General features: G+C 43.8%; 1 protein-coding gene across 1 annotated transcript in view; it reads left to right on the forward strand.

The window, feature by feature from the left end:
* Nucleotides 1-13,924, forward strand: part of LOC106011746 (ankyrin repeat domain-containing protein 50-like) — a 16,219-nt gene extending 2,295 nt beyond the window's left edge. Inside the window, exon 2 of the mRNA XM_013082435.2 lies at nucleotides 10,506-13,924. Coding sequence (XP_012937889.1) covers nucleotides 10,506-13,769 — 3,264 coding nt within the window. The 3' untranslated portion in view covers nucleotides 13,770-13,924. The remainder of the gene's footprint in view (nucleotides 1-10,505) is intronic.
* The last annotated feature ends 749 nt before the right edge of the window (nucleotides 13,925-14,673 follow it).

Here is a 14,673-nt window from a genome sequence, read left to right on the forward strand (position 1 = left end):
ACCTTCTTTTTTATGTTTGTTACTCTCTTGTAACACCTCTAATTCTCTGGCGCTCATATGACCTTATGCAGTTGCGAGTACCGTAAAACCTCTGCTAAAACTAAACTAAACTAGGAAAGATGACGGGGAGTAGATTGGGATAATTTTCGTGGTTTTGGGACATAAAAAGCGGAGTGAAACAGGAAAAGGGTCAAGGTCACGAAGGGAGCGAAGCAGTTACCGTGCACCTAGCTCAAGCGCCCGCCCACAAAACAAAATACCCGGTTACCGTGTACGTAGACACAGCGTAGCCTAAAAGCGTGCAATTTTGTCTGTGGCCGTGGGCAGTGGAGAGAGAGAAAGAGAGAGAGAGGAGTAGCGCGAGAAATTCCTGGCAAAACAAAATGGCTACCCGTGTAGTTCGGCTCGATTCGGAAAGTTAAATAGCTTTGTAGACAACCAAATTAATTTAGATCTAGAATCTAGGTCTAGATATCTAGCTCTAGATCTAGTTTTGTTTTTTAACATAATTTTTACGTAGTGGCTATTTTTACGGCGAGCCGTAAAGATAGCCTCCCAGTGAGTCTCAGGCTATTTTTACGGCGATCCTCGAAAAGCGACCCTACTCCGCCTCTCATGTACGCGACATGCCTCGATGTATCAGATCTAGGCCTATAGTAGTAGGGACCGTTCAAAATATAAACTTACAACTCAGAGGGGAAAGGGTGTCTTTGGCTTCATAATTATAGTCTTTATTCTGGACTTTTAAACAATTCAATGTTTTTATGTTCTTTACTAGAATCTAGATCTAATCTAGGACCTTGTTATTGTGGGATTCTTTCAAATAATAAAATAGATCGCATTTTTTAAGTTTTTGTTTTGTTTTCTGATGTGCTCATATTATTACTGTCCATTTTTACGGGGAACAGCTCATCCCAAGGGTGATTTTTTTCCGATTCATATTTAGGGAAAAAAATTATACGGGCATAAGAAATAATGAAGAAAGTAAAGATAAGTCCGAAAATATGAAAGTTGCCATGGAATGGAAACAGCACCAACATGCAAAACAAACAATTATTTTTAAAAACCGAAGGCTTCTACTCCCTAACAAAATTGCATGAAAATTGGTGGAATGGTAGATACAGATACTATGGTCAATAATACTGAGCAAAATTTTGATGTTTAAATGAAAAAATATATATATATGTGTTCCTGTACCCTGAAATTGCATCACAATAATTAATAAATTAATCACTGTGAACAACAACAAAATATTTTACACCTCTATCAAAAATCTGCTCAGTGCAAAGGAAGGAGGAACATTTTATATAGGCATTCCCAAGGTGAAAAGTTAAAACTCCAAAATGTCTGCTCTTCTTGTGGGTGTGGTACATAATGTAGTGATGTCTGTGAATGAGATGATGATGCTGGCAGTGGCAGTGGTGATGGTAATGATAATGACGAGGAGGTGATGGTGGTGGTGATGATAAAGAGAGGGTGAATGATGATGGTGGGGAGAAGAAGGAAGAGGTGGTGGTGGAGGAAGGGAGAAGGAAGATGAAGAAGAGAATAGAATGATGATGGTGAAGAGGAGGAAATGGAAAACCTATGAGGCTGTTCAAATATAATCTTACACTTTTGGGGACGTTTTTAAAACACAAAACCCAAATACCACTTTTCTCACATTTGCCTCCAACCCCCATCCACACCAATTTAATTAGTACTTTTTCCGATCTTCAACTTCCATTATTATTTTAAAGATACTTGTACTATACGTGGCTTTTTTTAACCAGCTTGTAAAAAAAATATCATTTCAGTTAATACAATTTAATCAAACCATATGAACTAGAAAGAACGCATAAATATGGAAGACATTGAGACTCTTGTCAATGCAATAGGTACGTGCCTTACAAATAAAAGACATCAAGACATTAAAAGATCAACAAAACAGTTACAAAGTTACAAAGAAACATTAAGAAATTAGATATCCACCTACAGAATTTTCATCATAATTTCAAAATTATTTGTAACCCCCCCACCCCCCTTTCCTCTAAAAAAAAAAACCCCCAACAACAACGGGGATCTGCAGTGATCATGCAGATCTGGGTCTTGTTACTGGCATTTATCCACTTTTTCTTTTACCTTTTCTTCCTAGTCATGAGCAAAACGTTCATCTCACAGAAGTGTCATATTTGGTTAACCTCCCCACCCAATCTTACACTTTTCTTACAGAAGCCAAAGACACCCTTTCCCCTCTGAGTTGTAAGTTTATATTTTGAACGGCTCCTACTATAGGCCTAGATCTAATACATTGAGGCATGTCGCGTACATGAGAGGCGGAGTAGGGTCGCTTTTCGAGGATCGCCGTAAAAATAGCCTGGGACTCACTGGGAGGCTATCTTTACGGCACGCCGTAAAAATAGCCTGGGAGGCTATCTTTACGGCTCGCCGTAAAAATAGCCACTGCGTAATTTTTAACGAAGTGGCTAGCCGTACTTAAGTACGGCTAGACTGACTTACGGCTAGACTGGCAGTCTAGCCGTACTTAGATCTAGGTTTGGCCCTATCGACTCAAGCCTGTTTAGTACACAGGCCTCATTAGATCTAGATCTAGTAATTATTCAGGTTCAAATACATGCAAGTCAGTAAGGCACCTTTTGGTTTTGTCTGAAATACAAATACTTTAGGCTTTGCAAACTAAAAATTTCATTTACAATTCAGCCATCAATATTAAGTACGGCTAGCCTAACAGTCTAGCCGTACTTATCTTAGGCCCTATCAACATTAGAAAACAGGAGGTTTAAAATACATGCACTGTCATTAAGGCACCTGGTTTCATCTCAAATACAAATACTTTAGGTACTGCACACTAAAAATGTATATTTACAATTCAGTAGGCCTATTTTTTGTAAATGGTCAGTCTAGCCATCATATTAAGAATAAGTACGGCGAGACTGCGAGTCTAGCCGTCATTGAGTACGGCTAGCCTCTTCCCATTTTTAAACTTTGTTTTGGTCAATTTGATCGTCCACACCGATAGACAGTATTCAGAAAGAGACAGAGAGAGAGAGGGGAGGAGTAGATCTTGCGAGAACTTCACGGCAAAACAAAATGGCGACCCGTGTAGTTCGGCTCGATTCGAAAAGTGAAATAGCCATAGTGCTATAACGTAATTTTTTCTTGGCTTTTATCAATTTGATCATCCACACTGATAGACAGTATTCCAAAATGAGGAAAAACAGGTTTTGTTTCACACCGGGTGAGAATAGCCTACGCTGGCAAGTCTCACCCGAGGTGAGAGGTAGATCGTATTTTTATTCTCACCCCGGGTGAGAATAGCCACTTCCTTGTTTTGCCGGGGCTCTTTGGAAATTGCCTTACCGAATAAGCCTACAACAATGTCACATCGTAAAAGAGAGCATCCGTCAAAAATTCAGAGACGGGGATTTTGCTCTCTGTAGCAGCTGTTGTGGTATCCTCTTGGTAGGCTATTATGAGGCAAGGCTTCCGCTTGAATGTCTCAAAACATAGTAATTCTGCTTGGAATATGACATCCTCTCCATCCACATCCCAGGTGTGAGTACACTTCACCCCACTGACCGCAGCAGAGTCAGCGTTTTTGATGGAATGAAAAAGGTGGACCATGTGTTCAGAAAGGTCACAGAAAAGGTCTCCCTCAGTTCCTGTTGTGAGGAAGTCTGTGACCTTCTGCTCCACCTTCTTCCGATCTGTGCGGTCCCTCCGTTGGGCCACCTGGCGTTGGCGTTTGACGTTGGTGTTCTCCTGCTCCTTCTGTTTGAGGGGGCTTCGATTTCGGGCTCCTTGAGAAATTGCGAAAGAGACAATCTCCCGTTGTTCAGCAGGGGGCTTGCTGTTCAACCACTCTGCTGTCTTGTTCGCTTGCCACTTCACTTTTCCGTCAAAGATCAAAGAACCCGATGGTGGCGTTAGGTGCTTGACGAAATTGAGCATCGAAGCGCCCTAAGGTCCGCTCTGAATGCATGTGATGCACAGGAGCGGCAGAAGTCACATCGAGAAGGCTGGGCGTTGGTTCAGAGAGAGGGCCCTGAAGATAACGTAGAAGCTGTCTGTCAAGCAGAACGACGAAAGCTCCAGCGAGCTTCTTGATGATTTCGGGCAGCACCTCTGCATGGTGGGAAGGTACTGCCCTCAGCTGACATAGTGTTTCATTGTCGTCCTGCAAGGGTTCCCCGAAGAGGCAGTCAGTTGAAGAAACCAAACTGGAAGGGTCAGCTTCTACGCTGTGTAGGTTTTCAACATAGCGTATCAGCTTGGGGGTCCCCTCCATATGGCTCATTTCCTCCTCTCCACAGTACAGCTCCTTCATCCAAGGGCCAGTCAGCAGCTTACCGAATCCTGAAATTTGAAAAAGTACAGACCATAAGAGACCATCCACTTCTGCTAAGAATACCACAATTTCTTTCCTTCGTACAAAAATAAACATGCAGAACCATGAAAATACAAGAATCTGTCGCTGCAGATACCCACTTACCAGTGCCTCTTATATCTACTTCAACAACTTACTGGATAAGGTAATAAAGTATCTTCTTACCCGGAGCTCTACAAATCTGTGAAAAATTCAAATTATGGAATAATATATACAAAAATAAAAACCAGGACAATACTTACCAAGTGCCTGCAGCTGAACAGAGATGTCCTCATTCTGCAGGTCACTCAGGAGGGACAAATGTAGCTGCTGAGACGTAAAGTAAAGTACTGTAAGAGATCTGGCACCAGACAAAGAAAAGTCTTCACAAACAGAAACGGAGAAAGTGAACACAGCAACACAAGATATGTATTTCCAAGTCCTGATGTAGCAGTGTACAGAGAAAATGAAGGTTCTCATAAAAACTCACCGCATTTTGGACAAGCCGCGCACCTAGTTGGCTGCTGTTCCCTCTACTCCAAATGCCCGGCCAGTGATCCCTCTCTCTGAATCAAACGTTCTTAAAGTCTTCTTCGCCGTGGTAGCGAGCCCGTCCAGGGGATGGAGGTTGCAATTGAGCTGAACTAGGTCCTTCCCGAGCTGCTGCGACAGCTTGTCCGTCACACATTTGTTGACAGCAGCTCAGTCTGTCAAGGTCGACGAGATGGCTCTCTGAAAGGCGGCAAAGATCAGGGGCTGCTCAACTTTGTTGTAAAGAGCGTAGGCAGAGGACAGATGATGCAGAGAACTTGAAATGTGTGCTATGTAGTCCTCTGCCTTTCCTCCTGGCAACCCCTGAACCTGGATTGTGAGTGACTTGCAGTCACCCACAGAAATGTGGACTTCATTCATATGCTCACCTTTCAGAGATGTCGCATCCTATGACAGAGTGGCCACTTTTGATCTGAACAGCTCCTCTGCAACCTGCAAGTCTGATATGGCCCCCATCTCATATGCCATTTGGGCAGACGTAGATGAGGCAGGGACCTTGCTAACTGTCTGCCCCGTGAGCTCGCTTACGACGTAAGAGATGATAGGCCCAGCCTTCTCGATGGGTACTTGACTGGCCAAGCAGGTGTAGATGCACTTACGGATCTGCGTAGTGTACGTCTTGCCGAGAACAGACGAGACATTGCCCTTGTTTTTGCTCTGCTGTGCCTCGAGCTCAGTTCTCAGCTCGACTACTGGCAGAGGTCAGCAGCGCATAGTCTCTCTGAACGAAGAGAGAGTCTCGTCTGATTCAGCTGACGCTCCACCTGCTTGGTCTTCCTCTTCTGTGCCGACAGCATGGCCCACCAATCAACAGACAAATCTGTCTGGAGGGTAGCCGCCTGTGCCTTGAGTTTTTTGTTCTCTGCACGGCAAGAGCGGGACTGTGCGCGGAGGCGCTCTTTCTGTTTGGCACTTCTCGCCCGCTCTTGGTTGACACGCCGTACAGTCAGGGAGGGGTGGGGCTGAACGTGGCTCGCTTGCAGCCTTCTTTGTTGGCATCTTGAACGGTTCGTTCATGAAGGCTACCAGGCGAGGCCACTCCTTGGCGATTCGCTTTTTCAAACGTATCACGGAGTCGGCCAAGCGGCGAATGGAAACGTTGAGGGAAACGACGGTGCAGTCCAGATGTGAAGTCTCCAAGATGATGTGGGCTGTCTGCGTTGTCTTTCTGTCATTTGTTTCCAAAAGCCAAAAGACCTGCTTCACGCACTCGGCATACGCGGTCACCTCCCTGCCTTCATCGGCAACTTCCTGAAGAACCGTTCTTTCCAGGTTCGTGTCGGATTCTCCCTTTCAGACCCCCACCAACAGGAGGAAGGAGTCCCCCAGGGGAGCATCCTTTCTCCTCTCCTATTTGAAAACAAAATACAGTCAAACCTGTGTAAGACGGCCGCCCATTGTCAAGGAGAAAAGTGGCTGTATAAGACAGGTGGCCGTCTTAGGCAGGACTGATCAAAATGAAGAAAACAAATCATTCCCATCTGAAGTCCCAATCGAAAATAGCCGCATTGTTCTTGTTTTTGTTGTTGGTTTGTATTTTGCTTGTTATTTTTATTTTGTTGCTGATTATGCGCGTGAGTGACAATAAAACGAAATGTATCAGACGAGGAAGGCGGAGTGCCATGTTAACACACACAACAAACACACGGGTCACCACCACTCGGAGAACGAGCGACGCTTCTGTCACAAGTTCATGTTGACATCCTTTGTTACAGACTGGGTAAACAGTGACCACTCACCTAACGTACGATTTGTGTATGAGTTCTGGGCGAGGCTTATGGGTTATGAGGGATCACATGCTTACCTCACCAGCAGCTGAAAATTGGTACCTATTGGTCAACAGTGGGAGGGGCCTACACAACATGATCAGTTGGAGGGACTACCTAACAACAATGACAGGTGATCGGATTATGGCGGCTCGCCCACAACGCCAGGGGCCAGTGCACAATTTATGACAAAACGTAATGGAGTCACTAAGGTGGCCGTCTAAGACAGGTGTTATTGCTTAGTGTGATAGGGGTTGTGTGTTAAATTATGGTGGCCGCGACCGCGTTGGACAGGTGCCCATTTTACACAGTTAAATAATATCGAAAAAACGCAAGGGGGGAAATGAAAAGTGGCCGTCTTATAGAGGTGGCCGTCAGGGCAGGTTTGACTGTAGATTCCATCGTAAAAACCCTCTAAAACAGCATAGACAGCTTGTTATACGTTGACGACTTTTTGATATACTGCCTTTCGAAAAATCCTCATCTGAGATCTATGGAAAGGCAGCTGCACAAACTCGAAAAGTGAGCAAACAATAACGGTTTCAAGTTCTCCCCGTCAAAGACGGTTGCAGTACACTTCTGCCGAACAGGCAGACGTGTGCTGCAGCCGGATTTGACACTACACAGGGAAAGGATTCCCTTCCAGGACCAAGCTCGTTTCCTCTGCGTTATATTCGACAAAAAAAACCTCACATTCATACCACACATCAAAGACCTACGTGTGAGGTGCCAGAAAGCGTTAAACGCTTTGAAAATTCTATCGCATCCGGAGTGGGGCGGGGACTCAAAACACCTTCTCCACTTGTACATCTCCCTTGTCCGGTCCAGCCTTGACTACGGCTGTCAAGTCTAGGGATCAGTAAAACCCCACGTCCTGAAAAAGCTAGACCCAGTACAAAACCAAGGACTCCGCCTCGCTCTGGGGGCTTTCTGCACTTCCCCGGTGGAGAGCCTCCAGTGGCCGAGGCAAACATACCATCACTCTCACTCCGACGCACACAACTCTCACTACAATACGCAATTAAACAGAGCTCAACACCAGAAAATCCAGCGCACAGCTGCATTTTTAAAACAAACCCAGAAACCATAAACAAATTCCAAAACAAAGAAAAACTCATTAAACCCTTCGGCCTCAGAATCCTTGAGGACCTCAAAAACTTACACTTTTCCAAACAAGACATCCAACAATTTCTTTTCCCCGACCTCCCTCCGTGGCACCTCACCAAGGCAAAAGTAGACTTACAGCTGACCACACACAACAAAGAAAGCACAAACACCAAAACTTTTAAAGCAGAATACAAAAAACTAATAGATAAATACCCTGGTGTGGAGTTTATCTTCACGGATGGCTCCAAAAAAGACAATAATGTAGGCGCCGCAGCCCTATCTTCCAACAGTACACACCAGAGGAGACTCCATCCTGAAGCCTCCATTTTCTCTGCGGAGGCCACTGCTATTATATTGACATGGCACTGGACTCCGTAGAAAATTCTCCTAACAAATCTTTCCTTATCCTTTCTGACTCTCTGTCTTGCATCACCTCACTCACAAACTACGCACTCCTACACCCAAAAATAGTAAGGCTACAACAGAAAATTCACACCCTATCTGAAACAGGAAAAAATATCATGTTCGCATGGATACCTAGCCATGTGGGCATCCGAGGAAACGAGCAGGTAAATGACCTGGCGAAGAAATCCTCATCCCTTCTGTTGGGATCAACGACAAACACTCTCCCACAGACTGACTTTGAAAATAAAGTAAAAAAGTACACCTCTAGTCTGTGGGAGAGCCACTGGAAAAAACAGAAAAATAACGAACTCTATAATATAAAACCCAAACTGGGACCGCGAAATCCTTCGGACCTCTCCAGAAGAGACGAAGTCATTTTTGCTCGATTGCACATCGGACACACAGCCCTGACACACAAATACCTCCTACAGGGAGATGAGAAGCCGTTCTGTGTCGAAAGCGACAAAGATTTTCCCATTAGACACATTTTAACCAAATGTCTAGACTTTTTTTTTTTTTTTTTTGTAAGTGTTTTACGGCATTCGCAACTGCATAAGGTCATATGAGCGCGCGGGACACATCTAATATTTTCAGTTGGTAGGAGATTTTTAAATTTTGCCCGGGTGGCAGCCGAAGTCTACTCTTATTGATTTTAGACCACCAAGGGATCTTTAACGTGCGCAACTTGCACACGGGTCCTCCGAGATTTTCGCCCTTGTCCGAGAAGGCTAGGTGTAGATCTTTCCTACCAGAAGATCAGGGGTGTGGCAGAAAGACAGCAGTAAGGAGGAGCCAAGGAGTAGCAGTAGAAATGCTGCAGAAAGAGTCAGGAGCCCAGAGGAGGGGGCAGAGGGGGTGGAGGCAGAAAGTGGAAATGAAAGCAGACAACAGAACATTGCTAAAGAACAAGATCAGAGATGAAAGGAGACAATTTTAGAGAAGAACATTTTTCTGTCGCTATCCGGATTCGAACTCTGGACCTTTGAATGAGAGGCCAACACCTTAACCTCTAGGCCACGAGAGCCCCCTGTCTAGACCTTGGAGAGATCCGAAGGAAATGCTTTAAATGCAAAAAATTGCAAGACATTTTTTGCGTCATTGGTCCCCACAGAATTTTGGATTTTATTAAGGCCATTGGCCTTTCTTTATGGAAAATTGTAGTGTAGAACAAAATTGAATTATTAAAAATTTTTATGAAAGTTGTTTTAGACTGAAATTACATATCTACACCAAATTTTTAACATTTTAACGTTTTAAGATCAAATAACCCTTACCCTGCCGTGAAGTGAACTGCACATTTTAAAAAACTAACTTGTGTTTCGCACGCTCACATGACCTTATGCAGTTGCGAGTGCCGTAAAACCCCATACTAAACAAACAAACCCTGGGGGTACAAAATGACCCCAGCCCCAGGGCGTACGGATAGGGTTAAAGGAAAAAGATAAAGCTAAAGCAGTCAGTTCACAGTGGGGAGTACATGTACGAGTAGGGTATTGCAAGTATCTCCTTTCTTATTTTGAGGTGTACAGATGATATGCTAGCAAGTTTCACTTGACTATATAAACAGTGGAATCCTGTTATAACGAGAGAGAGGTGGACTGTTACGAAAAATCTGTTTAGCAGGGTTCACATTTTAAGGGATCCAGTAACAAATTCATGGGAAATAATAAAGTAGTCCTAATCTAAGAGTTTGGTGTTCTGTTTGTCTTTTTGTTATTTCCCCTGATGACGCCCGCTGTGTTGTCCCCCACCCCTCCACACCCTGGCGCACATTGGGTACACACCACACCATGCTCACGTCACACATTCGCTCCATCCATCACAGCACTGTGACTTCTCCATCCCCGCATTGGAGAAGTGAGAGCATTGGCAGGACTAGATAATCTAGACTAGTCTGGCCTATCACATGATGTGTTTTGCTCGTCTGCGCATGCCACACCCTCCCCATGCATTCGCTCCGGCCTTCAGTGTTGGCACACGTGGGCTCTCCCATTCTTTGTCTTGGTAGATTACCAACCAAGTTTCTGAAATTACAAGGTTTTAATATATATTTGGCCCATGCGATGTGGACAGCAGCAGCAATATTCCGGTTTAACTGACTCGCATGTTTGTCTGATTGCACTAATATAGCAATATTTTATTTACAAAGATAAAGAAGGGAAAAAAGGGGGCTGTAGAATAGTGACTTTACAACAGACTTCTCGTTATTTCAGGACTCTACTGTAGTATGATATAGAAGTAGGATGGATACTGACGTAGTTGTATGAGATATAAAAAAAAAATTTTGCTTTCTGTTATTTTTGCCACAGGGAAAACAAAGTTTTCAAGGTGCACCCAGTCAGTGCCAGAAGAAAGATGATCATATCCCTCCTGGGCGGAGGTCAATGCGTACAGCAAGCAAAGCAAGTAGCCAAAATGCTCAAAGCCACACAGGTGGTGAGGATACTCTCGGAGCATCAGTTAGAGTGGGACGAAGATCTCTTCAAGGTACAGTTTCCTCCAGCAAGTGTTATAAAAAGGGCCAAAAACCGACCACTCAAAATACAAGAAATGGAGGACACCGGTCTTCCCTGGCCTCCACTCGCAAAAGAAAGAAAAGCTGTCGTAGTTCAGACTCTGAGACGCCCGCAAAACGTCAACGAAAGTCAAAGTGTGACAAAACTGTAGAGTCTGTCTCCAGTTGTACTTCCAGTCAAGACAAGCCTTCTCATTCCTGTCAAAAGAAAAATCAACGATCAAATCCAAACTCTTCATCTTGGTTTACTAAATTGTCCCAAAGTCTCTTAAAGGCTGTGGAGGCTGGACGGTCAATTAAAGTGACTGAAATCTTGAAAAGTCACGGCAAGTGTTTACTTTCTGTCTTGGATGTCGCCCTGCTTAAAGCTGTGTCTCGGGGCCACCTGTTTATGGTGCAAAATCTGATACATCATGGAGCTTCTCTGCATACTGAAATATTTGGAAAGACTTGCTTTCACACAGCAGCGGAAAATGGTCATATTGATATCATGGAGTTTCTTCTTGAAAAAAGTGATGGTAGACATTTTTTCATGAATGATGCCCGTGATCGTGGTGGCAACACTGCGCTGATTCTTTGTCAAGGCACACCGAGTGCGGCTCACATCACCAAGATTCTATTGCCACACTCAAACGAACCAGCAATCAATGTTCAGAACCGCAAAGGTGAAACTGCTTTGATGAAAGCTGTGCAGAGTCAGAACATTAGCGCTGTGCTCCAGTTGATAAAGGCCGGGGCCAATGTGGATCTGAAGGACAAAAAAGGGAATACTGCCAGATCACTAGCCACTGCCTTGGGTATGGATGGGTTGTTGGAGGTACTGGCCAAGGACACTAGTGGTCAAGGATTGACCCCAATAATGATAGCAGTGAGGGCCCAAAATACTGATCTTTTAGAATTGCTACTGTTGTCAAAACAGTTTAATGTGGATGAGAAAGCTGTTGAAACAGATGAAATAGGTGATGTCCATTTCACCGATACTGCCCTCACGATGATCTTTAATTCAAAACTGGATAAGAAAGAGGATTTATTGACCTACTACATTGACTGGAAAACCTGTTTACATAGTTTTGAACAGTTAACTGTCAAAGAACAGGATATTGTTGCAATGCTCGTTAAAGATGGAGCAAATATCCATATTGGGGGTAAGTATGACTATTATTACATTAGTCCTTTTCTAATGGCCGTGGAACTTGGAGATGGGCAGCTCCTTGACCTTTTGCTGAAAAATCAAAAATGGATTGGAAATGTTGACTCATACGCCAAAGCTTTAGAAGTTGCTGCTAGGAATGGTCGTTGTGATCTCATAGATGCTCTGACCCCATGGGTGGAATCGCTGGAACATCATTTTGATCTAAAACAGGAATGGAATTGCACTTTTCAGGATGCTTTGAATAATGCATTGAAGGTTGCTAACGAAGAGTGTGTTGGCAAACTCTTGAAGATCATCAAAAATATAGATTTCAATAAGACTATGACTGCCGCAGTTGAGTCAGGTTGTTATCCTGTGTTTTTGAGAGTGCGGAATGCCTACCCTGAAAAATTTCACCAATTCGTATCTCGTGATGAAGGGGCAAAGTGGCTGTGTGCCGCTTGCAAAAACAACAATTCAGCGATTGTAGAAAGTCTTCTCAATTCTGGTGCTAAAGCCACTGGCAGTGACTTGTATTACGTGCCGTTGGAGTGCTCCAAGTCTGCAGACATTACGGAAATGCTCATTCTTAATGGTGCCGATGTTAACAAGCATCATTGTTCCTATATCAATGGTCACTTAACAAACACAGCTTTGGAGCAGGCTGTGTTGTCAAATCTCACAGAAGTTGTCAAAGTTTTGATGAAGCATGGCGCCACTTTACACATCAAGACACTCAATCTTGCTCTCTCACGCAGCCAGTGTTTAGGTGAAATGCGAAAGGTGCTTCTTTGTTTCGACGTTAATCTCAATCAGACTGGTCCCGGGGGTCAGTCGCCGTTATCGATATCGGCTTTTCATGGGGATTTGGAGTCTGTGGAAACGCTCATCAAAAAAGGTGCAGATGTGAATTTCAAGGGTCGGCGTTATTCATGTCCTGCTCTTATTTCTGCCATTAAGGGAAAAAATGTTGAGATAACTCGTTATTTGCTTGATCACGGTGCTGATGTTAACATTTCTAATTCGAAAGGTGAAACTGCGCTAACCATGGCCGCCAGAACTGATGATGGTACTATTGTTCCTTTGCTCATTGAAAAAGGGGCATGGCTTAATGTGTCAAATTCATGCAATAACCTCACAGCCTTGATGGTAGCTGCGAAGTACAAAAATTTTGCTACTTTTCAATGTTTAGTGGAAGCTGGTGTTGACTTGGACGTTAGACGCAACGGTAAAACTTTTTTAACCAGGCTTCTCCTGAAGAGATCTTATTTTGTAATGTCGAGGTTTATTGTGTGTCTTGTCAAGCATGGAGCAAAAGTTACATCAGGGGATGCAATGTTGGCAGTCCACAACTGCATTGCCCTCGGCAATTTTCATGTTCTGTCAGCCCTGATACACTGTGGGGGTTTTAATCCTACTCTGTTTAAGGACATCCAAATTGAAAAGACCCCGCCTTTTTGTAGGGCAAAAGTCACTCTAATAGTAGACTTTACTGGCGTCTTCTCTCCCCTTTGTATGGCGTTACTGTGTGGTCATGTGACAGTGGCTCGGGACATGCTGAAGGCCTCCTATTTGACAACCTCAGACTTGACTCTTTTGCCTATACATACAAAAGTCAGAGAGTTTCTAAACAAAAGAGGGTTTGATGAGAGTGTAGCGGTTCTGGATGAGATGTCGGTCTCCGTGCCATCTCTTCAGCAGCTTTGTTTTGTTCATGTTTCTGACATGTGTGGGTCTGAGCCAGGTCGGAAGGAAACAGTGCGGCAGCTTGGGCTTCCAGGTCGAATAGAGAGGTCGCTTTTGTTTTCTTGTAACGATCAGTTGGTCGGGGGGAAGTGCTGCATGGCAGAGAATTCATCAGAGACCACACCTGCTGAGGTTGATGAAACAAGTGATCGTTATATATACCGGGGCTTCATGTACTAACAAAAGAAAAGATTTTGTTGAGTGACCTCAAGTGAAGAAAGTGCTCTCTTATTTGAGGGCTGTGTAAGTGTTGATATCAAATTCAATTTATTTTATCAGTAAAAAAAAATGGACCGATCAAATCAACATTTCTTATTTTATTTCTTTATTTGAGACCTTGCTCCTTTTTTTATTTATAGATCTACCTCTATTTACAGTGGAACTCAGATTTAACGAAGGTTATATTGCTGTGTGGAGCCTAGCAAACAGCAACGCTTAATTCCACAGACAGGCCACAATTCATTACGTTCATATAGATCTATGTCAAAACTAACTTATCATTGTAATCTTGATCAGTAAGCAGTGAAAACATGATTGCAAGTACTGTGATGCGTGTGTATGATCTTCTATTTGACTACTGGCGTTCCAGGCCCGGGCGCTTGTGACCCCTCCCCTCAGACACATTCACACACACACGTGCTGGCCGCCTGTCCGACCCCGACACTCGCTAAGTTACATGTGCACACCAACAACGCGAGTGTTGGTATGATTTATGAAGTATGGATTCTCGGTAGGCCTACACTCTAGTCTGCCATTGCAGTCCTTTCAGGTATAAATACAACGATTGTGCCGCAGGAATGCAAATTTAATCAGGCAGACAAGTGTTCAAGTTCAATGAATATTGTATTGCTTTGTTGCATTTCTTTTAGCCCTTTGCTGTTTTTGTCTCTTCTCATGCTTATCCTCTCACCGAACCCAGTACTGTTTGCAGCAGTTTTTCCTTTTTAGGTTGTCTAGGGGTCAGAGTCAAAAGACCGTAACTGGCGTTGCGCCATGAAGATAAAGCTGTCTTTTTTTCTTCTTTTTTTTTTGGGGGGGGGGGGGGATGTCATTTTTATTTAATTCATACTGTTAGGGCATACTG

Source organism: Aplysia californica, unplaced genomic scaffold (genome assembly GCF_000002075.1).
Source record: "Aplysia californica isolate F4 #8 unplaced genomic scaffold, AplCal3.0 scaffold00174, whole genome shotgun sequence".
In the NCBI taxonomy this organism is placed as follows: Eukaryota; Metazoa; Mollusca; class Gastropoda; order Aplysiida; family Aplysiidae; genus Aplysia; species Aplysia californica.